This window comes from Equus przewalskii, chromosome 27, assembly GCF_037783145.1.
Source record: "Equus przewalskii isolate Varuska chromosome 27, EquPr2, whole genome shotgun sequence".
In the NCBI taxonomy this organism is placed as follows: Eukaryota; Metazoa; Chordata; class Mammalia; order Perissodactyla; family Equidae; genus Equus; species Equus przewalskii.
This window is the reverse complement of record NC_091857.1, coordinates 37,708,759-37,736,491: the sequence shown is the minus strand read 5'-3', so window position 1 is coordinate 37,736,491 and position 27,733 is coordinate 37,708,759. Positions and strand designations below refer to the sequence as shown.

General features: G+C 55.1%; 1 protein-coding gene across 4 annotated transcripts in view; it reads right to left on the bottom strand.

Annotated features, from left to right (window-relative positions):
- ABCG1 (ATP binding cassette subfamily G member 1) overlaps nucleotides 1-27,733 on the bottom strand; it is a 69,411-nt gene that overhangs the window by 9,267 nt on the left and 32,411 nt on the right. The window contains exons 3-14 of one of the 4 annotated variants that reach the window (XM_070597826.1): nucleotides 16,749-16,866; nucleotides 14,737-14,869; nucleotides 12,210-12,260; nucleotides 8,541-8,686; nucleotides 8,150-8,273; nucleotides 6,985-7,099; nucleotides 4,031-4,179; nucleotides 3,763-3,864; nucleotides 2,693-2,861; nucleotides 1,700-1,800; nucleotides 1,426-1,584; nucleotides 25-143 (exon numbers count right to left, since the gene is read on the bottom strand). In XM_070597826.1, the coding sequence (XP_070453927.1) occupies nucleotides 25-143; nucleotides 1,426-1,584; nucleotides 1,700-1,800; nucleotides 2,693-2,861; nucleotides 3,763-3,864; nucleotides 4,031-4,179; nucleotides 6,985-7,099; nucleotides 8,150-8,273; nucleotides 8,541-8,686; nucleotides 12,210-12,260; nucleotides 14,737-14,869; nucleotides 16,749-16,866 (1,486 nt within the window). Of the gene's footprint in view, nucleotides 1-24; nucleotides 355-1,425; nucleotides 1,585-1,699; nucleotides 1,801-2,692; nucleotides 2,862-3,762; nucleotides 3,865-3,994; nucleotides 4,180-6,984; nucleotides 7,100-8,149; nucleotides 8,274-8,540; nucleotides 8,687-12,209; nucleotides 12,261-14,736; nucleotides 14,870-16,748; nucleotides 16,867-27,733 lie in introns of all 4 variants that reach the window. The other 3 variants (XM_070597824.1, XM_070597827.1, XM_070597825.1) reach the window with 3 other exon arrangements.

Sequence of the window (27,733 nt, the reverse complement as noted above, 5' to 3'; positions counted from 1 at the left end):
TTGGGAAAGCCCCCCACACGCTACCTGACATAGGAGATATAGGACATCCATTGCAGATAAGTCGGGATGGTGTCGAAGCTGACGAAGAATCCCGAGAAGAGGAGGACGGGGATGGCCGTCACGGGGCCCACGAACGTTGCCACCTGGGGGGGGAACAGAGGGGAACTTACTAGGAGGGAGCAGGTGGGCCGTCCCGCCCAACATCCTCCCTAGGCAGCGCCAGAGGCCACATTCGACATTCCTGGACAGTCGCCTGGACAGCTGGGAGCAGGGCAGAGTTTTCAAGACGGGTGGGCCCCCAAGGCCAGGATGGCGCTGAGAAGCGTCTCGTTTCTGAGTGAGCGGCCTGGTGTCCTGCACAGAGAGGGTTGGGGTTTTGTGCCCAGAGGCTCAGCTGGCCCAGCAGAGGGGATGAAGGTAAAAAAGAGTAAAGCCCCCGCAGAGCAGCGGCAGGGCCCCTTCAGAAAATGGTGATGAGGGAGCTTAACGTGGGGGGCACACAGCCATCTGAGGAGCTGACCACGGGCTGGTGTCTCAGCCGTGTCTGAAGGAAGAAGGGGCAACGAGCTTCCTGTGGCTGGCGCGGGCCGAGCACTTTCCGTGTCTGTCGGCCATGCGATGGTACGGCAGCTGTTCCCACCTACGGATGAGGGGGCTGCCCTGGAGGCTGAGCAGCTCCGGGGCAGTGGGCTCTGAAGACGGAAACGGGGTTCACAGCACCCGGCAGAGGATGTCGGAAGGCCTCGGCGGTGCATGACTCACCAAGTCCTGGGTTTGTTTTTAAGGATAGGACAGGCCTGAGCACCCTAAAGCCACGAAGGTGGAGAAACCCATATGCACGCGGGTTTGGTGGGTTGGGGTGGGGTGTATAGGCGTCTAGCAGGGGCACTCGGAGCCCCAGGGAGCAGGTGGAAGGGCTTAGGGGGCGGGAGCGTGGAGTGCACTGGGGGCTCGGAGGGATGGCCGAGAGGATCTCATGGAGGCAACAAAATGTAGGCACCAAGAGCTTGGCCTCCAAGCCAGCTGCGTGACCCTGACCAAATCACTGTGCCTCTCCAGCCTCAGTCTCCCCACCTGTAGAATGGGGATAGCATGGCACCTAACTCGTGGATGTGCTTGGGAATAAATGAGCTAATATTTGGAAAGCACCCAGATCAGCCCTGGTATACACTAAGCACAACATAAGGGCACCTGGTATACACTAGGTGCCACATAAGGGCTCCCGCTGTTGTCAATTTGCCCGGACAAGGTGATTCCTTCCCTGGGGATCAACCCGGTGAAGCCAGTCTAGGAAGTTGGGGTAGAATCAGGAGGAGGGGTCTTAGGAAGGAGGGGTGGGCTGAGCTCCACCAGGACAGCAGCCGCCCCGACCCCCACTCCGTGTCGGCCAAGGTGGGGAAGGGATGCCCGTCCCGCAGCCGGCACCTGCAGGGACGTGGAGGCAGCTCCGATCAGCAGGCCCAGGGACTGCGCCACCAGCGAGGTCATGGTGCCCAGCGCGGCAAACAGGACGAAACGCACGGCGTCGGACGGCTGCGATGTCATCCAGTACACGATGCTGCAGTACGCCACGGGGAACATGATCTGGAAACACAGCGTCCGTCACCCTCTGGGGGACACCGGTGTCGCCCGCCCGGTTCGCCAGGGTGTGACGGAGAATTCGTGCCCCGCTTCGAATCACGGCCCTTCCCTTACGCACCTGGAAGGGGACGTCGGCCATGGTCTTGGCCAGGTAGTAAGCCTTCAGGCTGTACCAGTAATTCAGGTGTTCTCGAAGAAAGACTCCCATCTCCAGGGGAACTAGGAGACGGGAAGACGGAAAAGGGCGTCAGGCAGATGTACCTAGCGTGCCAGATAGCCAACAGGCGATCCTGTGCTGAGCGCTCTGCGACCCTGCCTGGCCTAGGCCCCGGCGTGGGCCTTCTGACACCTACAGCCCCGAGAGTTTGAAGGGAAAGGTACAGGACTATCTACTAGCCTGGGAAAACGGCCGACCATTTTCATAACCTGGAGAGGCATCCAGCAGAGAACACCCACACTACACGGATCCTGATATTTTCGTGATTAGCACAAGTATTTGCTACTAAGCTTACTCTCATTGAGTGACTGTAACGACGCGATTCCTTCCCCTGGGCGGGACCTTGCAAGCTGCTCTTGGAAATTCAGGGCAATTTGAGGGGGAGGCGTTGTGGGGAGGAGGTGTTCATGCTGGAGTTCCGGTGAAGCAACAGATTCCTGCATGGCCAGTCTGAAGTGGCCAAGGGCAGCCTACTTTGCAAATAATCTAGAATTGCACGGAAATCCATCTAGAACAGCCTCATCCACTCACAAACTTGGCTGTCCCGGGGATTTCTTAATAACTGAATGAGGTAATGCTTAAGGAACAGAATTTGAGGGGTGCCTGATTAGGAACCCTTTCAGTAACCTCTCTCTCATCAGCTTTCCACTATGCTCAAAAGCCCTCCATTAGAGATTCATTCCTTTGGCTTAAATATTGTACTTATTTTCTTGTCTAAGAGAAAATACAATAATACCTACATCTGTCAACAAAGAAAGTGGTATTTTCAAAAGACAAGACTCTACGTGTTGAGAAAACTCATCTATTGGCCAAGCCATGCCCTCGGTCCTCCATTGGTGGGTCGGAATCACAGGTCACGAAGGAGAGGGGTACTGTGGTCAGGGAGGCACTCACACGTGAGGACGGTGGGCATGAGGGCCGCGAACATGAGGAACAGCATGGAGAAGAAGAGGAAGCCGGAGTTGCTCAAGACCTTCTTGGCTTCGTTCCCTATCCCCAAGTAGAGCAGGCCAATGAGGAGGCCGATCCCAATGTGGGAAGTGATCCGCAGGTGCGTCAGGACCTGGGGGCAGACACGGGTCTCACTCGTGGAAGTTCCGAGGGCAGGCAGCGAAAGAACGATGGGGCCAAGGCCTTTGGAGCATCGGCCCCTGATTTCTCCTCCAGAAAATCAAGTCCCCAACCCTGAACCAAACATACACGCATAAGGCAGCATTTTATGGCTGTTAAAACAAAAGGAATTGTTCAAAAATGGCACGCAAAGGCAGTCTACCTTCAGAGGAGAGGACGAGTGGAAACAATGGGGTGGGGGGATGAAGAGCGGACACAGCAGAGGCCTGCTCTCCAGGGGCTGCTACCGGCCCCTCCATCTTTCACACTGGTCCCAGAGGCCCCCTGAGCATGGGACTCCTCGGCAGGCTGTCAGACTGTCCACTTTAAAGGGCGGACGTTATCATGGCTCCTGACCATTCACCACCCCCTTCCCCATAAGGCTTTGGACGACCCACCAGTGCCCCATGCCTTCCAGTACTTTCTTAGGGAGGAATGTATGCCCTGATGTCAGGCTTGGCCACATGACTTGCTCTGGCCAATGGAATGTGAGCACAAGAGACAACCTGCCACCTTGAACCAGAAGTTTTAAGGGCTGCCCTTTGGTTTCTCTCTCGCACTTTCCCTTTGCCATGTTCCAGAAAGGAGCTGTTCCTCCATTCTGGGTCCCAGGATGAGAAGACACTTGGGGCAGGGCCACAACCCACAGATGCCAACACATAACACAAGTAAGATGTAAATATTTACTGCTGTAGCCGCTGGTATTTGGGGAGTGTTTGTTACTGCGGCATCACAGAGTGAAAGCTGACAGATGCAAATGGAGGAAAAACAGTCTGAAAGGTCAGTCAGGAGGAATCAACAGAAAAGGACGGACAGCTTCCTTTGTCACGAGGGACTATTGCAAAGCCCCTTACCGAGTCCCTCATGATGCTGAGGAAAGTCCTTTTGAAGAGGATGCAGAACTGCGTGAGGCAGCTGGCCGAGAAGCTGTGACAGCCTTCCATGGAAGCGGAGTCCTGAGGACACAGGAAAGGAACAGAGGTGAGACTCCAGCCCCGCCCGCCTCTCCTCTCGGCTAACAGCGTTCTCATGCAGCAGTGCAAGACGTAGCATGCACGCTCCGCGGGGCCCGGGGAGTTCCATTACCTTTCTCAACCCCTTCAATCGTTTTGCCTGCTTTACCTCTTCAGAGGGCCGGTGCCAAAGAAAAGGGGTCACCTCGGCATCGCCCCCGGGCTCCCTCCTGTAGTCAGAGTCGCACATGCCCTCCCGGACGGCTCTCACCAGGCGGCTGTTCTGATCGCCATATTCACCAGACGCCACCTCCATCACTGCATGAGACACAGACGAAGTCAGCCCGGGCCCCAGGAGAGGCGCCCTGACATAGCCAATGCGAACTGAAGGCCTCTTTCATTTTGCAACAACACAGCCATTAATCCAGCAGGAATATTTTTAACGGATCACATTGATGCTGCATGATGAGGATGATGACGACACGCTAAAATCATGGAGCAACCCATGTTTGAAATGTTCAAAATCGGCTCTAGAACCCCCAGCAAGACCATTTATTCTGGCGGGAGCCCGAGAACGCAAATATGGATTGTGACGTCAGGGAGCCTGAGAAGTCATTAGCTCACGCATCCAGTAACCTGTTCATCCAGCCAGTATTTACTGAACGCAGGCAAGCATCAGAGCTGGAGCTGGGAGCAGAATGGAGCGGGGTTCCCATTTGGAGAGCTCGCAGTTCGCGCCTGGGGAGGAGTGTGAGTGACGAGCTGTGGCAGTCCTTCAGGACCATGGAGAAGAGCCCGGGGCCATGAGGTGTGCTTGGCACCCTGGGGACCTTGAGGTCTGGGACCATCAGCCCCACCCTCAGATCCCCAGGGAGCATCTCCTCCACTGACCGTCCTCCCTTGCTCCCACCATCCCTCCTTGGCCCCGGGCATCGGGCATCACGCTTCCTCTGCACTCTACACTCATTCAAGGTCCCACTCTGCCTCATTGTCTCTCCTGGTTCCACACTCTCATGGCAACTGCTCTCCTTCCTGTTGCCGACCTGCTCTCTCCCAGTCTATCTGCCTTTTCCTTTCCCGCATCCTTCCTTGCATACGTCCAGGCCTCGCATCTCAATGACTTTCTTGCTAATTCCCACAGTCCCCGGGGCCTTGGGTTTTTGGTGCTCTCCTCCGGCAAAACCAGCTATCTGTTTTCCCTGAGCCCGAATCAGGGCGGCTGAGCACCCCTAGATCCAGTCGTAAAACAGGACAGGTTGGCCGCACCAGAACATCATCATCAAGGATGCCATACGAGCCCAGCACTGCCCACTCCCCTGCTTACTCACACCCACCACTCTCTCCTCAACTCCGGCCCTCTCTCCAGGTGACACTGAGGGAATAGAAGCCACCAGAAGGGACACACTCTCACCTTTCTGGGACCTCCTCGAAGTCCCATGTGCCCTATTTCTTTCCTCTGTCCATCCTGCTCTCTAACTTCTCACCTTTTTGTAGGCCCTGGGCCTTGCTTCCCTCCCCCTGCTCAGCAGCACCTGCCGCACCATCCTTCTCTCGCTCATGAACAAACAGGCAGCTACAGACAGGACCTGTCCCACTGCCTTTTCAACAGGCTCAATTCCCTCCCTAACAAAGCTCTCTCCCCCCATCTCCTTCCAGCTCACCAAGCTCTCCATCCTCTCTGTCATAGCCCACTTTGTGTAAGAGAGAAGCATTTCCCAGGGACAGTGTCTCATGGAACACCATGTGGGAGATGATGTTGGAGGAAATATGGAGTCCTGGGAGTGGCGTGGCCAGAGTCAGAAAGAAAAACTGAGCAAGAAAGGTTGATGACTGGGGGACCCAGGAGGAGGGTTGTAGAGTGTTGAATAGTGTCCCCTGAAAGTTTGTGTCCACCTGGAACCTCAGAACATGGCCTTATCTGGAAAAGGTTCTTTGCAGATGTAATTAGTGATGGATCTTGAGAGGAAATCCTGGATTTATGGTGGGCCCTGAGTCTAATGACTGGTGTCCCTATAAGAAGAAGGGAGGACACAGAGAGAAACACAGAGAAAAAAAGCCATGTAAAGACAGAGGCAGAGATTGGAGAGACGTGGCCACAAGCCAAGGAATGCTGGAGCCAACAGAAGCTGGAGGAAGCAGGAAGGACCCTCCCCTCGAACCGTTAGAGGGAGCAGAGCCCTGCCGACATCCTGACTTCTGGCCTCAGAACCGTGAGTGAATGAACTTCTACTGTTTTAGCCCACCCAGTCTGTGTCACTTTGTTACGGCAGCCCCAGGATGGCAGGGTGCAATGGCAAGGACTGGACCCCGAGCACAGTGCTGAGGGGGACAACGGGACTGGGTGGGCGGGCGTTCGAGCACTTGGTGGCCTAGTTAATACAAAATTTGCAAGGATGAGAAAGCAAGAGGGATGCCAAGATCTCCCACTTGGAGAGTGGAATGAAGGAGGACAGATCTGATGGGAGGAAGAGGGCGTTGGTTTTGGAGACACAAAGAGGCTGTCGAGTCTGCTGATAGACAGGTGGGGTGACATGTTGTGGAGAAGTGGTGCAGAGGACGGAGATCTGGTGGGAAAGTGATGTCTGACGGTGGCAGCGATGCCCTGGAGGGTGTGAGCTGAGAGGAGAAGGCAGAGGAGGAGCAGTCGGCATCGGAGGTGTCAGCTTATAAACCGCACGGCCTGTGCAAGTGATGATGCGACCGGCTGCTAAGCATTGCAGCCCGCCGACCTCGGCACCTCCACGTCAAGAGAAGCACCTCAGACCATCAACCTGGTCTCTGGACTCCGAGGGTCACCATTTTTGTCACATTTGGTCAAGACTTAAATCAGCATTTTAACATTTCTGTTAATCAATGCAAAAGTGCCCTTTTTTTTTTTAGAGGTTATTTCTTTTTAGAATAACACAGCAAAGTGTTAGGAAATGTTGCTCCTAGTCAGAGCTCCTTTGCTATAGTTTCCAGATATTTTATCTGGAGGAAAGAAAACCTCTTTTTATCTGTTCTTAAAAGTTCTACCACAGGATGGCACTTGGGCCATCTGTACTTCAGGTAAAAGTGGAAACCCACCAAGATTGGAAAAGACCCCCTTTTCTTTTCCTTCTCTCAGGTCAAGGCTCTACTTACCAAAATCAGCTGGGTTGTGGTAGGTTGGGCAGTTCAGACCTAAATCTCTCAAATATGGTACAAGATTTGAGACTTTTCCCCGGTACACACATTGTCCTTGACTAAGGACATACAGCTGGAAAAAAGTAAGGAGGGAAAAATCATCAACCCTGCTTTCCTCCACAAAGCAATAGATCTCAACCCATCCACCCATCCATCCATCCATCTGTCCATCCACCTACCCATCCATCCAACCAACCACCCCTCCACCCATCCACCATATACCCATCCACCCTTCCATCCTCCATCTGTCCATCCACACATTCATCTACTCACTCACCCACCTATCCATTCATCCATCCACCCACACACCATCTAGCCATCCATCCACCATCCACCCATCCATCCATCCACCATATACCCATCCACCCTTCCATCCTTCCATCTGGCCATCCACCCATTCATCTACTCACTCACCCACCCATCCATCCATCCATCCAACCAACCACCCATCCATCCATCCACCATATACCCATTCACCCTTCCATCCATCCATCTATCCACCCACCCATCCATCCGTCTACCCATCAATCCACCCATCCATCAATCAATTTCTCTCTCTCTCTCTCAGGAGAGATTTACATGACCTCCTGAGGACTCCAAGTTCAAAGGGAAATCCATGATAAGTCAGGGAAGACTGAGGATATCATGTGGCCAGGAATTACTTTATTATATTGCTTTTTCCCCCTCACAATAACCACCTGATTAGAAAAGATTATGGAGCTACACACATTTCATCCCTTGCTCTTTTTTTTTTTTTTTTGCTTATAATAATATCAAAACCTAAGATTTATAAAAAAGGTGATATTGTACAAACATCAAAGCCTGCCATTTAATTCTGTAAAACAAGTGTTCCCCATTATAATGGGGAGAGGGGAGTGAAGCCATAGCAATGTCAGTGACTTGCCCAAGACCCCATGGCTGGACACCAGCCCGAGGGAGAACACTGGCCAGCTCTTCCTACCCGCTCCCACCCTGCCACCTCTGCTGCTTATAGTCTTACAGTCTTATGAAACATAAAACTTAAGCCCCACTCAAAAGTGAAGACACCCCCATGAGCTACCGGGAAGCCATGAGTACCCGGGACCTGAGTCCACATGGGCTGACCACAGCAGGGCCTGCGTACCTGGTCGAATAGCTCGAAGAGCTTGGCGCTGGGCTGGTGGATGGTGCAGATGATGGACCTCCCCCCTTGAGCCAGTCCTTTCATCAGGGAGACCACCTGGAAGCAGGAGGCGCTGTCCAGGCCGCTGAAATCAAGGGGCACCATGAAACGCCTGCGGGACCCCAAACCCTCCCACACATTCAGAGCACACTGGGTAGGTCTGAACCCACAGCTGTCTCCTGGTCTCAGACAGGGAGAGGGAGGTAAGTCAGGCCCCTGACCCAGAACAGAAGGCAAACATGAGGCAGGCAGAGCACACAGCCCCCTTCTGAGGCCACAGCAGAGCCCCCGGACAAACCCCTGGCTGAGAGAGCAGGGGCTCTTCCTGCTGCTTCCCACTGCTCCCCGTTACCTGGTGGGCTCATCGAAGAACATGACGGGGGGGTTGTTCACCAGCTCCAGTGCGATGGCCAGGCGCTTCCGCTGGCCACCCGAGAGGCTTCCAGTCCGCGTGTTGGCACAAGACAGCAAGCCCAGAGCCGTCAGGATCTCCTTGACCTGGGGGGCAGCAGAGCCAGAGTGACTGTCAGGGACCACCCGCCACACCTCGCCACCTCCAGGGCCCAGGTGGAAACACCCACCGCCTCCCTCATTTGCTGGCAGACACACGTGGAAATCAGGGCCCACCCCAGGCTGCCATTGCCAAGTGGGCAGGCGCGTTTCCAAGTCTGAGGTCCTGATTTGGGTCCAAGAGGCTAAGGAGCTGGAGCCAGGCCCCCCTGGGCCGGAGTCCTTGTTCTGCCTCCTGCTGGTGACCTTCTCTTTTAAGCCTCGCTCAGGGCCCCGGTCAGGGAAGGCGTCAATAAACATTTGCAGAAAGGGGGATGGGTGGACACATAGACAGACGGATGATCAGGTTTCTGACCAGCACAGAAGGGCCATGGGAGGGCATCAGAATGAAAGTGCTTGGCGCAAGATTTGGCACACAGAGCATTTAGTCAACAGCAGCTATTAACATACTATTACTAATGCACATGGCTCCAGCAGACACACAGCCACACAGGCCAGGCCTCTCGGAAAGAAGGAATGGAGTCCCTTTGGCACTTGTCGATAGGAAAACAAAGTCTCTGATGTGGCAGCAACGCAATGACACTGCTTAAAGCTGTCACCACCTCCGACGGTGGTCCCACCGATGCCCGCCCCCGGGAAGCAGACTGGCTTCAGGATACAGATAGTCCACTGTGACCCTGAGCCCTCCCTGTGTGCTCCAGATTATTGATCCGGTATCGACTCAGGGAACAGAACGGTCAGCAGCCTTCAGTGCAGGCTCGGGTGCTGGCTTCAGCCGCAGGGTTCAGGTCCATCCCAGCATCTTCTCGGAGGCAGCCGCAGGAAGGGGAGGTTAGCTGCCGCCCTCCCTGCCTCCACGTCAGGCTCACCTGCTGGGGGCAGCCCACCTTGGAGGTCCCTCTAGAATTTGCCCAGCCATCATCCTGGCCCTGGTGGCAACAGTGGGCAGACCCCAGTCCAGTGGCTTCTCTGGGAAGATGTGGTCATCCAAAAGGAGAAGGAACTCACAAGGAAGGAACTTTCCACTCTGGTTCTTGAATTACTTCTGTAGGGTCAGTAGAAAATGCGGTTTTGGTGACAGGAGGAGCCAGGGCTCCGTTGCTCCAGGGGCTGGGCAGCAGCTGAGTCAGACAGATCTGAGTTCGAATCCCACTTGGCCTCTCCCTTGCTGATCCCTATGGCCAACTCCCCTGCCTCTTCTAGAACGCACTGCCTTTGAGAGAAACCAACCAGGGAGGAAGGCCATCAAGGTGGGGCAGGTGGGGAGGGCTTTTTCTGGCACATGTTCCCTCCCATACAGACTGTGTGGGTCAGCTTTCCTAGAAAACAAGGCCACCGCCGTCTTCAGAACCACAGGCCGAAGCTGCAGGATGAAGAGTCGTTCTGATTGTTCCAGGCTTGCTTCGGGGCCTCCACAAACATGGCACATGCCCCTGGTCCCCCATCTTTCTTCTCAGGCCTCCCCCTTGTGGTCAAGCATGCCTTCGCCCTGACCTGCCCTCAGCCCCCACGGAGAGGATGCTGGAGGTGAAAACGAATGTGGGTGCCTTCTTGTTCCCTGCCTGTCCAGCGCACATTCTCCAGTGTTCTCGCAAGGGTGATGCCCTGCAGGTTGGTTTTGTTTTAAAACTAGTCAGAAAGAACAAACAATGCCCCAGCCCCGGGAGACCTCGCTCCTGACGAAGCTCCCTTGCGGGGGTCTCTCGAGGGCTGAGGCTGCTTTTCCAGGAAACAAGGAAGGCTATGGATAACACATTCCACTACCTGCTAGAACATTCCATTTGATTGTGTTTGCATGAGATATAAACAATAGAGACCTGGGTACACGCAGACGGTTGGAGGGAAATGAGTCAAGGCATGCAGTCAGTGTTTTTTTATCTTCAAAACAATCACACAACTCTGCTGACGGCTTCTTGGGGGAGGTGGAACGTGCACATGGCTGAGCACCAGGACTGAGGGCCCACCCGGCCCAAGCTGGGGCTTCCCGTGAAATGGGTGCAGGACCCAAGAATGCCTCTAGCCCCAGCAGGGGTGGCTCGTTGTCCTGTGCAATCCAGCAGCAGTTGAACCTGAAGAGAGAGAGGCACAAGGCTCTCACGTTCTCGGGAGGATTCAGCCACACAGTGGCAGAGAAGGTGCTCACCAACTTGACGTGTTTGTTCTTGTAAACCCAGCTGAGAACAGCACAAGGCTCTCCTCCAGTCTGGGTCTTCAGACAGGCACCAGGAGGACATGCACACGGGCAGCGGCCTCCCAGGAGACATCTCCATTCCCGACCAAGACGGCCGTCTCCTGCCTGTCTGTTCTGCTCTAGCAGGCAGAGAGGGTTCCTGTGGCCCTCCCCTGAGACCTAAGCAGCCATCCGGATGGGGCCTGGAAGCTGGCTTCTGAAGGCCATCACTTAACAGACAAAGCTGGTGCAGGAGGCAAAAGGCTGGCTGGCTGTGCTCCCCAATCTAGAACCTCAGCTGAGACGCACAAACTTGTCCTCCCAGCCCTTCAGGAAAACCTACTTTCCTCAGTTTCCCTTCCTGCCTGGAAAGGCTGGTCCAGGCAGGTCACACTGCAGGGAAACCACCCCACGGCCTACTGACTTACGGATCACATCTGTTCTGTGGAGCTCAAAGACATGCACGACATCATCGAATTCAGTTGCCCGCTGAATTAGAGCAGGTGACCCAGGGCAGGTGGGGCCGGGTCTTCCATCCCCCCATTATGGACGGAAGCCTGGGGCGCTGGAGGCAGTGGGTTCTAGGAGGCCAAGGCTGACGGGGCTCCCCCGTGGGCTCATTTCTGCTTCACTACAGGGTCCTCTCCACGTTAGCAAGCCCCTCTGACCTGACCTCCCTCTCCGCTCACCCTCACGCTGTGTGATTCCTGTTTGTAAGTATACACCGGTCCCTGCCTCGCTACGTGGGGCTTTCTGGCCCCCGCTGGGTCTGCCTACCCAACCCCTCCCTGCTCCCTGGGGTGTTAGGGAACCACAAAACAACGATGAAAGGATGAGAAGGTCTCAGTCATCCCAGGACCTTGTTTATTTTTTATAAGGCTGGTTAATAACACGTAAGAACCAAATTTCTTCTTGCCCGTGTGTGCTGGCGGAGGCTGGTTATTTTTAAGCAAATGAGTAACCATCTTCATTGTTAGTGTTTTATAAAAAAACAACTGAGTAAAAAGGGTATCAAACACTAAAAGGAGCAGAGCGCTTGGTCCAACCCTAAGGCAGGCTCTCCCGGCCATCCAAGCTCTCAGGCCAGGGTTCTGCCGTGTCCTCATGTGGCAGCACCTGGATCTGAGAGTCAAAGCCATGGCTCTTGAAGTGGAGTGTTCACTCCTGGGCCCTGGCGGCCAGGCCAGAACGCACACTGAGATGTCACCGTCCCCCCACCCTCAGAGAAGACTAGGTGACAAACCAACAAACAAAACCAGCGCCAAAAAGTCCCTCCACACGTGTTTGTCAAATGGATTTCACAAGCTTTCTGGACCACCTGAGGCCCAGACACACACTTACCATCTCCCTTCTGCCTTCATCCTTCTCCTGGAGCTTCAGATGTGCAGATACCTGCAGGGGACAAGGACAACGGTACGGAATCAGAACAGGTGGCCGTGGGCAGGGTGCACCTCATGTGCCACACCGTGGGCCCAGAATCCCAGCAGCCCCTGAGCTGCTGGATGGTAGAGGAGAACCCTCCGGGGTCTTGGCTCCTCCCCTCGAGCGGCTTAGCAAAGGCAGGGTCTGGGAGAGCAGCCCGTATCGGGTGCTTCCTGTTCTCTCAGTGGAATTCTCTGCCGTGCCCACGAGAGAAGTCAGATGTGGGCAGTGGGGAGCAGGAAACCCCAGGCATCAGGGGCCTGAAGGCCATTGGTGCCTACTCAGGAATTTCACAAGCCACCTGTTAAACCGATGACAGTGTAACGTGATCCATAGTGGCAGGGTCTACACCACAGAAATTGGCAAGCGCAGCCTTTCAGGATTCGGGTTGTATTGTTGTTGCTTTGTTTTGTTGAGGTCCTGTTTGTCAGCACACCACGGGGTCCCAACCCCGCTTGGCAAGACCTGAGCGGCCACTGTCCTGCCCTGCCCACTTCTGCGGCTTTGGGAAACTGGGAGCCTCAGTTTCCTCGTGAGCACAATGATGAGTGTAGAACCCGCGCACCCAGTGAGCTAGTGAAGTTGCCATGAGGACCAGTGAGAGACTGAGATGCGGGGGAGACTGGTGGAAAGGCCCCGGTCCCAGAGTCAGACGGGACCGGGCCTAGCTGCCTGCCGTGTGACACCGGGTGTTACTGCTTGGTCCTCCTGGTGGTTGTGAGGTCAGAAGCAGCATACGGAAACGCACGACCGACAGCTGGCAGCCAGTTTCACCCCTATGTGGGCGGCAGGACCGTGAGTAGTCAAAAGGCGTCATTGCCTCAAGTTGAAAGTATTTTTTAGAGCTATTGCGAAATCCTCAAAATCAAAATCTAATTTAGTTCTGAAAATCAATGGATTTCACAGCAGAGCCTGGTGACAGGGTAGGGGGAGGACAGAGGTGACAATAGGAGTCACTAATCTTGTCTGCAACAGAAAGCAGTGATTGAGCTGGACATCAAAGGAAAGTTTCTCAAACAGGTGACCACGGGCTTAATTCAACAACTTGCTGAGAAGCTAAACTCTGGTCACCCAGGACAGAGGTGAAGCAGCAATTCAGGAATCCACAGGGTACCTGAAAGCTTGTATTTACTAAATTTACCATCCTACTTACACACTCCTCTAAGTTCCCTGGGCCCCCATCAGAATGCTCATTTAGACACAGGATAAACAATTAGGACCACCCGGCGCGTGTGCCTGCGGGGTGTGGTAGCCGAGCCCAGTGGAGAGGTCTCCTGTTACTTACAGAGCACGCAGGGCCAGGGACGAAGAACGAGGACAACCCCTCAGGGCTCGCTCTTTCTGCTTCCCCACAGGTTAGGGAGCAGATCTCATACCCTACACCTTAACCTGCTTCTCTTGGCCCAGTTAAGATTCCCTTGGAATTGCCTCCGGGATGACATGCTGGGCAGCCCCACTCTCCGACACCCCAGGCAGGAAGCTCTGCCCCCCGCAAGTGAGGGGTGCGGGGCAAGATCTATCCTGGTGGAAAAACCAAGGCAAACGCCCATCTACCGGCCAGGGCTCCAGGCAGACAGGCTGAGAACGTCCCCCAGTGCACCAGGGGAGGCCCGGAGGCTAGGCCCTGTCTTCTGCAGTGGACAAGGAGAAAGAAAAAAACAGGCAGCCCAGTGATGAGCAACGGGCTGCCAATGGATCTTCCCATCTCCTCTTGATGGGGGGCATTCTAGCACCTCCCACTGCCCACACTTGGGTCAGTGTGGTCCTTGGCAGCATTATGTTAAAATAACGGCCCTGGAAGTCCAATGTCACGACACTTGGCTGGGTCTGGTCTGTCCAGGCCAGGCTGTTCCCGACCCCTTCGAGCAGGACATCCTGGGCTAACTGCTCAACTCTCGGAGGGACTCATTCTCATGAGCTCTTGCAAGATGACATGTTTGATGACTGTGTTGGGCTACATGCCTGCAGGGCCTGGGACCCAGGAGGGTGTCCAGAGAATGCTGGTTTCACTCACCCACTCAGCAGGCAGGTGAGTCAGAGGAGGAGACCCTCGGGGCCCCAACCCCGACACCGGGTTGGCTGGAACTTGGGCCCAAAGCCACAGAATGACTCAAGCACAGCTGATGAGAAGGAAGGACCCTCAGCCCACAGGCAGTAGGATTGTGGTCACCCTGGAAGTGGTCACCCACATCCGTTGGGTCAATAACCTTCCCAGAAACTTGACCTCGATTTTGTCATCCAGGGTCTATGAGAACGCAGGATCTTGGGGGTTTTTCAATGAAGCTGTCCAAACAGCATGTCTGGTGCCGGAACTCCGCTCGAGGGATGGGTGGTGCTGACTCTGTGCAAGGCCTGGCAGAGCCCCGGCCCACTGGGGGCTGCTCCATCTAATGCGGAGGAGAGAGGGGCAGCCAGGTGCCAGAGCACAGGCTGGTGGGTGGCTCACCATCATGGCCTCCTGCACGGTGAGGTGGGGCAGCAGCATGTCGTCCTGCATGATGTAGCAGGACACCTTCCGGAAGCAGCGCAGGTCCCGGGGCAGGCCATTGATGAGAACCGCCCCCTTCATGCCGGTCTCCCTGGAAGGCCAAGGGGAGGATACTGTTAGCCCGACTCCTCTGCTCCTCCTCCTCCTCCCGGGCCTGGGAGGAGAGTGAGAGAGAGGTGGCCCCCCTAGCATCTTCCCGGTTGGACCACCTGCCACAGAGACACCGAGGGGCAGGAAGGGACGGGAGGCCAGGAAGAACAGCAGCACTGGCAGGGAGGAATTGACGGAGAAAAGGCCCAGCGTGGAAAGGGGCAGGTGGGGCGAGCTGCCTCCGATAGCGTATTTGTAACAAGTGCCCCTAAACGCACAAAGATAGCATGGACGCTCCTACCCACAGCCACGAGGTCGGATATACGTCCCTGACTTTTTGGCCATTTGTAAGATTGGCTTCTGAGCAATCCTGTGGGTAGCTGAGGCTACAGCCACAACCCCAAAGGCCAACACTCTGTAGTCGTGGTATGGCCGCCACTGCAGAACCAGTTCCTGAGGATGCGACTAGGAGGGAACACAGCAGGGTCCCTGGGCTCAGGTGGCTCAGAGAGCAGGGGGCCTGGGCCCTGGATCCCCCTTAGCCAAGCGCATGGTCCTTCTCCACCGAGGAAGTTGTTCTCTCTGACCACAGTGGGCAGGTTGGGGTGTCCCGCGTGCACTGTGGGAACAGAAGGTGCACGGCCCTGCCAGCCACTTCCCTCACTCCAGACCCACTGTGCATCTCTAGTGCCCGATGCTCTTCTGGGTGCATCAGCTCAGCCCAGAGAGGCGGTAGGAGCCATGAGCATCGCAATAAGGACCCATGTTTCCAGCCCTGCCTCCTAGATGCCATGGAAACAGAAACATGGAGGGTCTACGGAGACCAGTGAGGTTACGTCTGGTTTCCGACTTCATCAGCCCGTCTCTGTGACCGTGGGCTGTGGTGGGCCCTTCTTTCCCCCAGGAAATGGGCTGGGGTCAGCTGGCTTCCCCAGGAGCCAGGCTTGGTGCCCACCAACTCTAGGCTGCCCTCCACCACTCCAGGAGGCCCAGGCACCGTTCAGGACGGCCAGGAGCTAGGGTGTGGGATGAGCTGCCCCACAGGAACCGCTCCCCTCTCCTCCACCCCTTCCGTGATGCTGGGCGTCGGCAGTTTGGCTTAACCTTCGGGTATGAATGCAACAGGCAGGAATTTCTCATGAGGGTTTTTTAAAATTTTAATTTCTAGTGTTAAGAAGTAATTCAGAAGTCCCAAGGAAAGCGGTGGTACTTGCTCTTTTTTCCCAGTAAATTAAATTGTTATTATTATTTGCTAAAGTTAGCAAATGGGCCCATGAGAACTGAAAAGAATTGGCTGTAGGGGAGCATTTTTGAACACTTGCAAGGGTTCAGTTTTCACAGCATTCACACAGGGATGACACTGGGCAGGACATCAGGGATCATGGTTTCCAAACCTGGAAACAACCAACGCCACGAGCAAGAGCCCCATGGGCTCTGGGCCCAGAGGACGGTCCTCGTCCTTCTCTGACAATGTTCCCCTGACTTTTGACCTCCAGTCATGCTTGTCTCGAGGTCTCCTGCGGGCCCCCTCCCCTCCCCTGACCCTCCCACTTCTTCCTGTCCGGAAGGCCTGGCCAGGCTGAGCTCACTCAGCAGGCTGCTGGCCGTTCTGCCCCGTGCCCTCGCTCGCTTGTGTCCATTCTCCAGGTCACGTGGCAGCAAGCAGGTGCTGCCTTTTGCCGCCTTCAAGGCCATTCTCTTCCTTGGGCTGTTTCTTAACAGATTCCAAAGCCTGTTACTGCTAACCCCTCAGGCTTCACGGGAGCCTGCACAGAACCTGAAGATGTGACAGGATGGCTGAACAGCCTTCACCGGTCACCTTGTTCCCCTAGGCCCACAACTGGGAGAGGACCTCGCTCTCCTCAGCAGGGGCTGCTCACCTGTATCCGGCCAGAATGTTCATGAGCGTGGACTTCCCAGCCCCGGAAGGACCCATGATGGCCACCAGCTCCCCACTGTTGAACTTCCCAGAAATTCCTTTCAGAAGAGTCTTGTATCCTGCAGAAAGCAGATCACATTCATTTTCCATCACAGGATTGATTTGGTTTTCCCCTCGAGGCTGTATAAGCAAACACACAGTACGCCTGACTACAGAACTCAAGCCAAACGCAAGACCTTCACACCATAGTATGAAATGCCAAGCTCTCGGCAAGAAAATGGGCCTTGTGTCTCTTTTACACCTTTGTCTGCTTCGTCAGTTGCATTTCGCGGGTTTTATTGATGACGATGACCAGTATGTGCATAATGCTTTATACAAAGTACTTCCCATACGCCATATAGGGTACGAGTAACCTGCCATTCTCATTTTGGATGAGGAAGCAGGTGTCCAGGCCCCCACAGCCAGTGTGAACGGATCCTAACCCAGTGCACCCCCAGCCACGCTGCTTCTGCCCCCACGATGGGAAGCAAATGTCTTTATTAATTAAATGATTAATGTATTAGTTGATTTACGAATTACTTATAACGTACATATTTCTATAAACATAAATTATTTATATAGAAGGTATTCATAAATCCTTACTTTACAATTAAATAATTAATATATTAATGAATGAATAATTCAAAGTTTATCATTTTGCAGCCACATCCAATTGCTTTGAAATTTCTGGCAAGTCTCCATCCCAGGGCTCTGCGAATGGGAAAAAACTACACCTCCCAAACAGAGCCACATTAATCTTTTTTTCAAGTAGACTGTTCAAATCTGCTATAAAGAATAAAATAGAAGCGACCGGATTCATAGATAAAGACTTCTAACTCAGAAACAGCTCTCAGTTCCTGAGAAGGCTGCAGAACGTACCCTGAAATAGTCAGTCGTACAAAGGCGGTCTTTTAGCTCCACACACCAGGGTTAAGGGCCCTGCTGAGAAACGGTGCGTGTGAGCCCCTTGTCCTGGGCCCTCTGGTCAGTCACTAGCTGGATGCTCCCTGGACCCCCAGACCTGTATGTTGATGCAAGCCCCCCAGGGTCTGGGGAGTCTGCTCGTCTTTCACAGATGGGACACTTGAACACCAACCTGTCACCAGGTGCCACCTGGATTTGGATGCGGAGTCCCCGGGGCCTTGTTTAATCAGGCAGAGTGAAGCAGAAGCAAAAGGCAGGAAGCCAGAGGCCCTGTGATCTGACTCATTACGGAGAGTGACAGCGCCTGGGGAGGGCTGGGGAGTCATCCCGGTGGGAGGGGGCCAGTCTAGAGGAGAGCCAGTACCGCAAATGAGTCAGATTCCTACCACTGGGATGTCGAGGATGACAGGTCAGCAAACTCGGGCACTGACAGCTGGAGGAAACCAGTGTGGGGGAGGGGACAGGGCCCCCAAAGCCCCATGATTGCCCCTCGGTGGATAGAAGGGCTGGGGGACAGCAGAGACGCTTCAAGCTCCGGGTGGTCAGGCTCCTCATCAGGATGGAGCTCTGCGATGCGGGGCCAGGCACTTTGGGGACCTGAGCCACAGGGGACCAGCATGACATCACTGAGGGAGCGCTAACCGCCGGGCGTCTGCTATCACCAGGCTCTCATCAGCTCAGATCGGGATCAGGGTTACTCCCGAGCAAATCCTCCTCTAAGCTCTTCCCTCTCAAGTTTGAAGCTAATCCCCAGCTGGGCCCCCATAAACCAGGAGCTGCCTGAGGAGGCAGACAGGTCACTGAGATGACCACCGGCCATTTGGAGGCCAAGGGCAGTCTGCAGAGGGGCATAAGAAGCCCTGAGGGCAACCTTGTGTCTCTGGGTTCCGAGAGGCCCTATCCCCCCAGGCAGAGCCCATGGGTGCTGCTCTCACTCTGATAGCACAGGGGGCCGGCCCTTGGTGTTGGGGTCCACACTGGGCACCACGTAGTAATACTGGCTGTGGGAAGCTCACACAGGCTGCGATGCCCACGGCCAGGACGCCAGGGACAGACCTGCGTGTGGGAGCTGCGGGAGCATCTGGCCTTTCCAAGGGAAAAGGCAGACAGAGTGAGGGGTACAGACAGTGTGCTTGTCATTTAGAGCCACCAGGCTGGAACTGTGGGTCCAACCGTGAACTCTGGCAATAAACTGATACAACGTTGAGGCCAGTGAGTGACACTGGCTCACGAGGCTGACAACGCACATCTCAGAGAGGGACGTTGGCTCCCAGGGTGACACGGAAGGATGGGGGTACCTGTGACATGCTGCTGGGCAGCTAAGGGTCTTCACCTGTGGGACCCAAGTGGGGTCCACCAACTCAGGGCTGCATTTCTCTAACATCAGAAACCTTTTTTTCTTTAAAAACGACAAACATGCACTCGGAATTGGAGAATCTTAAAAGTGACACTGGGAGCAGAAGTCAAGAAGGCATCAATCTGTCCTACTCCTGGACCACGGAGGCTGGCCCGGGGAGGCAGTGCACACTCAGCTCCAGGGGAGGATTGGGAACACCAGCTGGGGGCCGTCCAGTTAGAGCCGGGTTTGTGAGTGTCCAACACGTGCAAATCCCTCTGTTTATGTAATGAGATCGTCCTTCACTGCAAAGCCCGGAGTTTGGTTCCCTTATTGAAATATGAAATGCGGACGGACCCACCTCCCCCTCCTTTCCCGCCAATAAGCTCTGTGCAGCCCAGTGCTTGCCCTACTGGGTAAGCCGCCTGCTTCGTGAGCTCTGGGTGTTTGTTTACGGGGGTGCTTGTCCCACACTGCTTTTCTGGTTGGGACAGCGAGCGCTCAGAGGACCACAAACATGAAAAGGACCCAAGAGGCAGGGCCGTTGAATGCCCAACAGCTCCATGCAGAGCGAGGGCGGCTCATCCTTAAAACAGCCAGACTGGAAGCCAGATCAAAACCCAGACCAGAGAAGAGACAAGAGATGGAGAGATGGAGAGATAGACAGAGAGACAAAGAGAGATGACAGTGTCCGGGCCCATCCATCACAGGGAAGAGAACTCTGCTCAGACTTGGTCCCAGTGGCAGAGCTCTGTTAGCTGCCAGCTTAGTGAGAAGACAGGGGCGGAGGGAGGAGAGCAGGGCCCATCCTGGCAGCAGAAGTGCTGGGACAAACAGGCTGATGGGCAGGAGGATGGCCCCCGGGGGAGGAGCAGATGGACGCCCAGGGTTCCAGCCACAGAACCAGGGCCGGCCTGGGGGCAGTTTGTCTCACAGACCCTGACACTTTACATCTAGGGGATTTTGAAGGGGGTCTTCTTGGAAAGAGGACAAACGTAAAATGTGATACTTGGTTCTGGCTGAAACACAATTGGAGCCCAGTGGTCAAGGAAGGAAATGCCGTTGTTGGCAGGGTGGATAGAGTGGGGATAGAGCGGGGTACCCCCCCCGCCCCGGGCTTGGGGGAACCATGTCTAAGCTAAGGAGAGAGGCACCCAGGCAAAGGAGCAGACCCCCCGGCCATAGGGTAGCCCAAGGACCACTGCGCCTGGTTCCATCTTTGCTGTTGAAGGGCAGTTGGGGAGAAACGGGATTCACTTTCTAGAATTCTGCTCTACAAATTAGCACGCTGTGTTTTGCAAGCAGAGCTGTAGACATATCACAAAATAGCAAATGGGTCCTGTGCCCCACTACACGATTTAGGCTTCTGGGCAGCTCAGAGCTGGCGGACGGGCCTTGTGCCTTCTCAGGAGTACCAGGAAGCAAAAACAGAACCAGTGAGAGCTTTCTCCATATACCCCGCTGATGCCATCCAAATGAAGCCAACTGGAAGGGACTTCTCCACGATCTAATCCTGTTTCCAGGGGAGTTGTGCTGTGTTCAGAAAATCCTAAGGAGGCCACACATCCCCCCAGCACCCACCTGGTGGGGCTGTAACTGCCTACCATGCACCTGCCCTCTCTGGTCATGTCACCTTCCATCTCCAAACCTCTGGCCCTGGCTAGTGCCCTGCCCCGTGGGGACACACAACAAAGGATAGTGAACAAAGGTGTAAATGAACGGAGGTTTAAAACCTTGCAGATAGAGGCGTTCGTGAACAGTCACTATCAAACGAAAACGAAGGAGCTTCCTTAGTTATCTCTCCGGGATGAGTTACTTTTAGAACGTTAGCGATTCAGAAAGAGCCTGTCCAGACATCCTGGCTCCCAGTGATCCCGAGGGTCCTGAAGTTCAGTGACGGTGAGAATAAAGCGGACATCAGGGCAAGCCTGTTCCTCATTACAGCGACGCCAGCCAGCCCCAAACTGAACGCCCGACACGAGCCCAGCTGTCTGACAGCTGCCCCCAGCCCAGGGCTCATCTTGCCTCCCAGCTCTTCCATTGCCCCAGACGCCGCTGGTCTGAGACAATGTGACCAGAACTGTCTTCTGAATCACTGTGTCCTGTGTATAGAACAGGGCAGGGCATGTAGGGGTCACTTAAAAAAATGTTTATGGAGTTAATGAAGTGAATCCTGAGTGACAGCCACCGTCCCGGGCCCCACCACCTGGTAGGCATCTCTTTCCCACTCAGTCCCCCCAACAGGACCAGACTCCTTTGGGACGGGAGCCATTGCATGCTGGGCCAGCAGGAAACGCCCAGGAGCTCCTGGGTGTCCAGCTGCTTGGACAGTCCCTGAAGTCAACCCACAGGGTCCAGTACTGCCATGCCATGTGTTTTAGAGGGGCCACTGGTATCCCTCTGTCTCACATCCTGTACGCATAAACCCATGCCCAAGTGGACAGCAGAAAAGCTGCCCATAAGCCCCTATATAGTGGCAATCTAAATGTGCATATTCTATTTATTTCGGACTATTTTACTCAGTCCTGAAGCTCTCTGTCTGATGCAGATTTTACTAAAGCATAGCATACAGAGAGAAAAGTGCACACATTCTAAGTGTACAGATGGCTCAATACACTCCCCCAGATTGAACACAGCCGGGCAACCAGCCCCCACATCAGGGAATGGGACTCGAACAGCCCCTGGAAGCCCCTTTGCCCCCTCCCATCACATCAGCGGGTAATTGCTTTTGAAGCTTAAGTAGAATCCCCAGGGGTGTTGATTTTTACACAGAGGAAGACATTTTTCCCAAACAAAGGGTAAAAAAAGGTATTTTTCTCCATTGAAAATGAAGACACCATGCCTTTGCCCGTGGAAAAATCAAGGAGGCCTCCTTGGAAGGGGAATTGCTCCCCAATAAGCCAGTGAGCTCCTGATTGCTGGCCTGGGAGCCCCTCTGGATGGGGGACTCACCCCTCACAGATAGCTGCTCCCGGGATGAGCTGACTCCTGCCCAGAAGATATGTCAAGAAATGATCAAGAAACAAACGGCCAACCATTTACATTTCCCATGACAACTCACAGCGCTTTAAAGAGAAACGGCGCCTGCCAACTCCGCCAAACTTCTGGGGACACACAGCAGCCTAACTTCAGTTGGGTGGAGACAGGTGGAGTGTCCCATTTTGTACAAATGTGCCCCTGAAGGAGAGGCCCGGGGAGCAGCCCAGTGCTCCGGCAAGCGCCAGCGCTGGGCGCGTGCACATTCGGAAAAGGATGAGCATGGCACCAGCTTTGCTCCCATCTTTTCCTTTACGCCTCACAGCAAGCTGAGGACCCCATACTTCTCCATAGTTTGCAGGTGAGAAACAAGGGCTCAGAGAAGCTTAATGACCTACCCAAGGCCACAGAGCGAGTCAGCCCAGGAGCCAACATCCCAACCACTTCTGCCCAACTCGAGGCGGCTCTTGCACCCGTCCTCAAGCCTCTGCCAGCCCCTGCAGTGCAGTGGAGTCGGCCCCCCTCCTCCCCGGCCCCCCGTGTGCCGGCTGGCTCCCACCGAATTGCCACAGTCAGCTCAATTCAGGAGAGTGCACTCAGTCTGCTGTCGCATGGAATATTTCACAGTGTGGGAAGAAATTACAGGCCTTTCCTCCCCAGAAGACAAAATGCCCTTGGTCACCGAGGGCCAAGGTCGCCCCCTGGGTGTGTGCGCAGTGCCCCCAGGGCTGAAGTGGCGAGATGTTCCGGAAGCTAAGGCCCCAAGTCCCTACGTGCATCCAAAGAGCTCTCGGCTCGTCCCATCGCCCCTGATCCTTCAATTTCGTTTTCATCCCGCAAAACGTCCTCAAGCTAAAAACAAAACAAAACACTTCTTGCCGGGGTGTGGGGAGGTCTTCTTTCGTTTGGGGAGGACTCGAGCCCTGCTTACACTAAGGGCCCCTCACTGCACGTGCGAGGAAACGCACATCCTCTGGCAGAACGGATGCTCCCCTGTGGCTACCTGTTATTAAACACCTCCCACCTCCTGCCCACACCCCACCGGAGCAACAAAGGATCCCAGCAGGTGGTTCCAGAGCAGCTCCCAGTGGGTGGTGTCGCCGGCAAACCGGTGTCTGTTGCCTGAGCCCCTTGGGAACCATTAGGCCCCCCGATCCTGGTCACCTGCAGAAAAGAATTAGCAGCTTGTCCCTCAAACTCCAGAGAGTGACTCACTCCCTCAGGTTTCATTTGACAAGGTGCGGTTTTGGAAGGGGCGGCTGTTTCCAGAGAGATCCCGGGGTGGGTCAGTCACTGGGTTTGCTTTCTCAGCTGCACTAAAGGCATGTTCCCTCAGTTGCCAGGTAGGGTGAGGCCAGGTGGGCTAGGGTCAGGTGGGGTGGGGCCAGGTGGGCTAGGGTCAGGTAGGCTGGGGCCAGGTGGGGTGGGGCCAGGTGGGTTGAGGCCAGGTGGGCTGGGGCCAGGTGGGGTGGGTGCCCTCCAAAAAGCAGGGCTGGTTTTGTGCCTGTCCAAATGTCAGAGCCACACTGAGACCTCAGTGCCCTGAGCCCTCCAGGGGGTAAGGGTGCCATAAAAATAATTGTGGATAAGCAGCAGTCACGGCGGGCAGAGCTCAGCAGGCAGAGGCCGCAGAGGAGTTACGGTCCTCACTGTGTTCGCTCACCCAGGACTCTCGGAGGTAACTGGGACATGCAGAACATCCCTCCTCCACGCCCCATGGCAGAGGTGAGTCTCATCAGATGAGGGGTCCCCAAAGTGCAGAGAGAGGCCCACGCTTCAGTAGAGAGAGGCTGAGGGAGCTGCCCACCCCCCCGACATTCCCCTCTTGTGCCCCCGAGGATCCCTGCCTCCATCAGTCGGGGCATGGAGACAGAGCTGCAAATATCTCCTGGGCACGTCCTCCTCGGAACCCCTCGTCTCACACGGGACGAGAAAGCACAGCCTGAGTGTCCAACCCCACCAGCCACAGGGCCTGCACTTCACACCCAGGAGCTCAGACTTTCAACTACAGAAACCAATGGCTGTCATCACACCTGACCACCAGGACACCCAAACTCCTTACAAATGCCTCCTTGGTGGGTCCTTGTGCAGCCAAAGGAGGTCCCTAAGCACCGGGTGGGAAGGGGGTGCCCTTCTCCCCTGAAGACGGTGGTCAGGGGTTACCTGCTGGCAGGGGCAGGGGACACAGCACTCAAGGAGCCAGCAGCCCACATCCGGCCATGGGAGGGGCAACTTTCCGGGTGCTTTTCCTGCTTTTGGGATGTCGCTTGCTTTTTTCTTTCTGCTGATGGGTATCTTCCTGCCGTCAGCTCCCTGGTTCCCCGGCAGAATCTGGGATGAGGGTGGGCGCAGGAACCAAGAGACCCATTCTGCTTCCTGTGCCGCCTCTAATGCCTCCGGTCGGGGTGGGGCTGGGGGGTTACACCCTCCTCCTGGCCACCTCAGGTTCCTAATGGTCCCCGGATGCCACTCATGCATTTCCAGGCTCTCCTTTCTTCCTTGCAAATGGCACGGTTTTAGATATTTGGGTGAGCTCTTTATAAAATCTTTTCAACGGCAAAAGAACCACAACAAAATCATCAAGAGGGAACACTGGGAAGGAAGAATGTGGGATTCTCAGTCACCTCCTGGTTTGGGCTCAGTTCACTTTTCACAGGGTGTGGACAGCGCAGCATCTCCGGCCCCTCGGGAGGAGTCTGGTCCCAGCTCAGCACCATCGAGCTCTGGGACGCAGGCCAGGTCCCAGAATGGCTCAGTGTCCAGCCTCTCGACCCCACCTGCAGGCGGGCTGGAGGGAACCATCTACTCGACATGTGTCTGGCCCATGTCACCGGCTTTACCAGGGAGGCGACACAGAATCCTGACCTTCCTCCACAGATTATCCAGGAAAACCTCCACCCTTCGCCTTCCTGCCCTGTGAGCCATTGATGTGACTTTGCTGTTGACAAAGCAACATGCCCAGGAGACAGTGACCCTCACTGTACTGGGATTGGCCATACAGGCAACACTGCCGGGAGGCAGTCCCTGTGTGTATTAAACGTCTGTACAGGTGCCTGATGGTTTGCAAACACGTGGGTCTCGCCATCTTTCCAGTTTCATAAAATGAGTGACACTGAGGAAGGCCCGACGATGGCCCGCCCCTCAAAAGCCACGCAGGGCGCATTTACCTCGACAGTCCCAGGGCCAGCACGGTGCCCCCAATCATGGAGGCCCCCAGTAAGTGCTCCTGGAATGGACAGTTGGACGCTGATGCTGCAAAGGCTGGAATCGTCTTCTGTAAAGGGCTGGACCATAAATATTTTAGGCTTGGCAGGATATACAGTCTGTCGGAACCGCTCGACTCTGCTGTTTCGCTGCAAAAGCAGGCATCCGTAATGAATGGGCAGGGTTATGCTCCAATAAAGCTCCATTTACAAAACCAGGTGGTGGGCGGACTTGGTCCCCAGGCCATGGTTTGCCAACCGCTGCCCCAGACTTTGCAGCTGGGCTTGGCTGAGTACCAGCAACAACTGGGCTCCCCTCAAGTCACATCTCTCGGGTAGGTGTGTTCTCAAGGTTGAAGAAAGGGCAGGTAAGGATGGGGAAGACCAGGAGAACTGAGCAAGGTCTGAGGGGAAGATGCTCTTGATTCAACGCAGAGGAACGAGGAAGCCAGTGACGCAGACCTCAGGGAGCTCTGAACGGTATGGTTCTCCAGAAGTCCAGAATTAACTACTCCAACTAGCCCAGCAGGAGAAGTGACAGCCTGCTGGCGTGCCAGCCGACAGGAAAGCTTTAGAGCTGCTGGTCTCCCCAACATGCCCAGACTTCCCACTGTACCTTCCCAACCAGGGAACGAAGCTGCTGCCAGAGGCACCAGCCGGACACGGTCGGCAGGGCCACAGCCTCCAGAGCCGCCCACAGGGGCAACCCTCATCAGAAGCCCTTAGAGCAGCTGCTGGTGGCTGCCCTGCTCCCATGGGAGCCTGAGGAAAGGCGACCTCAGGGCTCGTTCTCTGATAGAATGTTCTGGCCTATGTCTCCAAAGCTCAACCATGTACACGAGGAACACATTCAAGCAATCCCCAAACGCAACTCCCAGCGTGGTCTCTAGGCCTTGAGTGTTGGGGACTCAGGGTGAGAACTCTGGGTGGAGGGCAGTACGGAGGGATGGAGAAAGGGAGGGTTAAGGGAGGGAGGGATGAGTGGAGAGAGGGAGGGGTGAGTGGAGGGAGGGAGGGGTGGGTGGAGGGAGGGATGGATGGGTGGATGGAGGGAGGGGTGGGTGGAGGGAGGGAGGGATGGGTGGATGGAGGGATGGGTGGGTGGAGGGAGGGAGGGGTGGGTGGATGGAGGGATGGGTGGGTGGAGGGAGGGAGGGATGGGTGGATGGAGGGATGGGTGGGTGGAGGGAGGGATGGGTGGGTGGAGGGAGGGAGGGGTGGGTGGAGGGAGGGAGGGAGGGAGGGGTGGGTGGAGGGAGGGATGGGTGGATGAGGGAAGGAGGGTGGGTGGATGGAGAGATGTATGGAGGGAGGGAGGGATGAAGGGAGAGAGAGGTGGATGGAGGGAGGGATGGAGGGAGGGAGCAGTGGTGGGATTTGTACCCTACTTCACTGTACTGGGCAGAATAAAAGCCCCCAAAGATGTCTGCACCTTGGAACCTGTGACTATGTTATCTTACACGCCAAAAGAGACTTTGCAGATGGCACTAAATTAAGGATCTTGAGAAGGGGAGATTATTCTGGATTCTGGGGGTGGCATAAAATAATCACAATTGTCTTTATAAAGGAGAGAGGGAGGCAAGAAGGTCAGAGGCAGTAGTAGAGATCCGATGATGGACTCAGAGGTCAGAGAAAGACGGAGATCTGAAGCTGCTGTCTCTGAAGGTGGAGGAAGGGGCTACAGGACGAGGAAGGCGGGCAGCCTCTAGAAGCTGGAAAAGGCAAGGAAAGCGTTCTTTCCCAAAGCCTCCTGAAGGAACACAGCCCTGCTAGCACTTTGATTTTAGACTTCTGGCCTCCAGAACTTTCAGATAATAAATTTGTGCTGTTTTAATTTGTCGTGATTTGTTACAGCAGCAACAGGAAACTAATACACTCACCCGTGCCCTGCCCACACCAGCTCAGGTCCTCCCTGGGGGACCGACTTCCCTCTGAAGAGGACTCCCTTCCTCCTACGTGAACATTACGTAAAAGGTACACTTTTTAGCCAGCAAGGCTTCACAAGGAGTCCATAAGATGGAACAGCTGTGATTCTGAGACAGAAGCCACGGGCTGTCCTCGAAGAGATGAGAGCTGTCATCCTGCAGCTTGTCCAGGAGACCTTCAATCCAGTGTCATTCTCGGACTTCCTCGCAGAGTCCACATGGGCACGAAGCCTGGTTAGAACACATCCCCAGTGTAGACTTTTCCCAATGAGGTTAAGGGAGCACATTAAGATCTGTGCAATTAAAGGTGGGAAGAAAAATGATTGGCCTTGGAGTTTCCGGTGGGGACCTCTGGACAGAATGGTGGTGGGAGGCAGCCGGGAGCCTCATTCCAGCCCTGCTCATGATGAGGGAGTGGCCATGGACAGGTGGTCTACCCATCTGGGCCTCAGTTTCCCCATGATAAAAGAAGAGATCTGCTCTCCAAAGCCCTTCGAGCATTAGACTTCGCCAGTAGTGAGGTATATGTGGCCTTCTTTCCTTAGACAACCGCATGGCAGCTGAGGTTCCCGGGCGGGTTCCT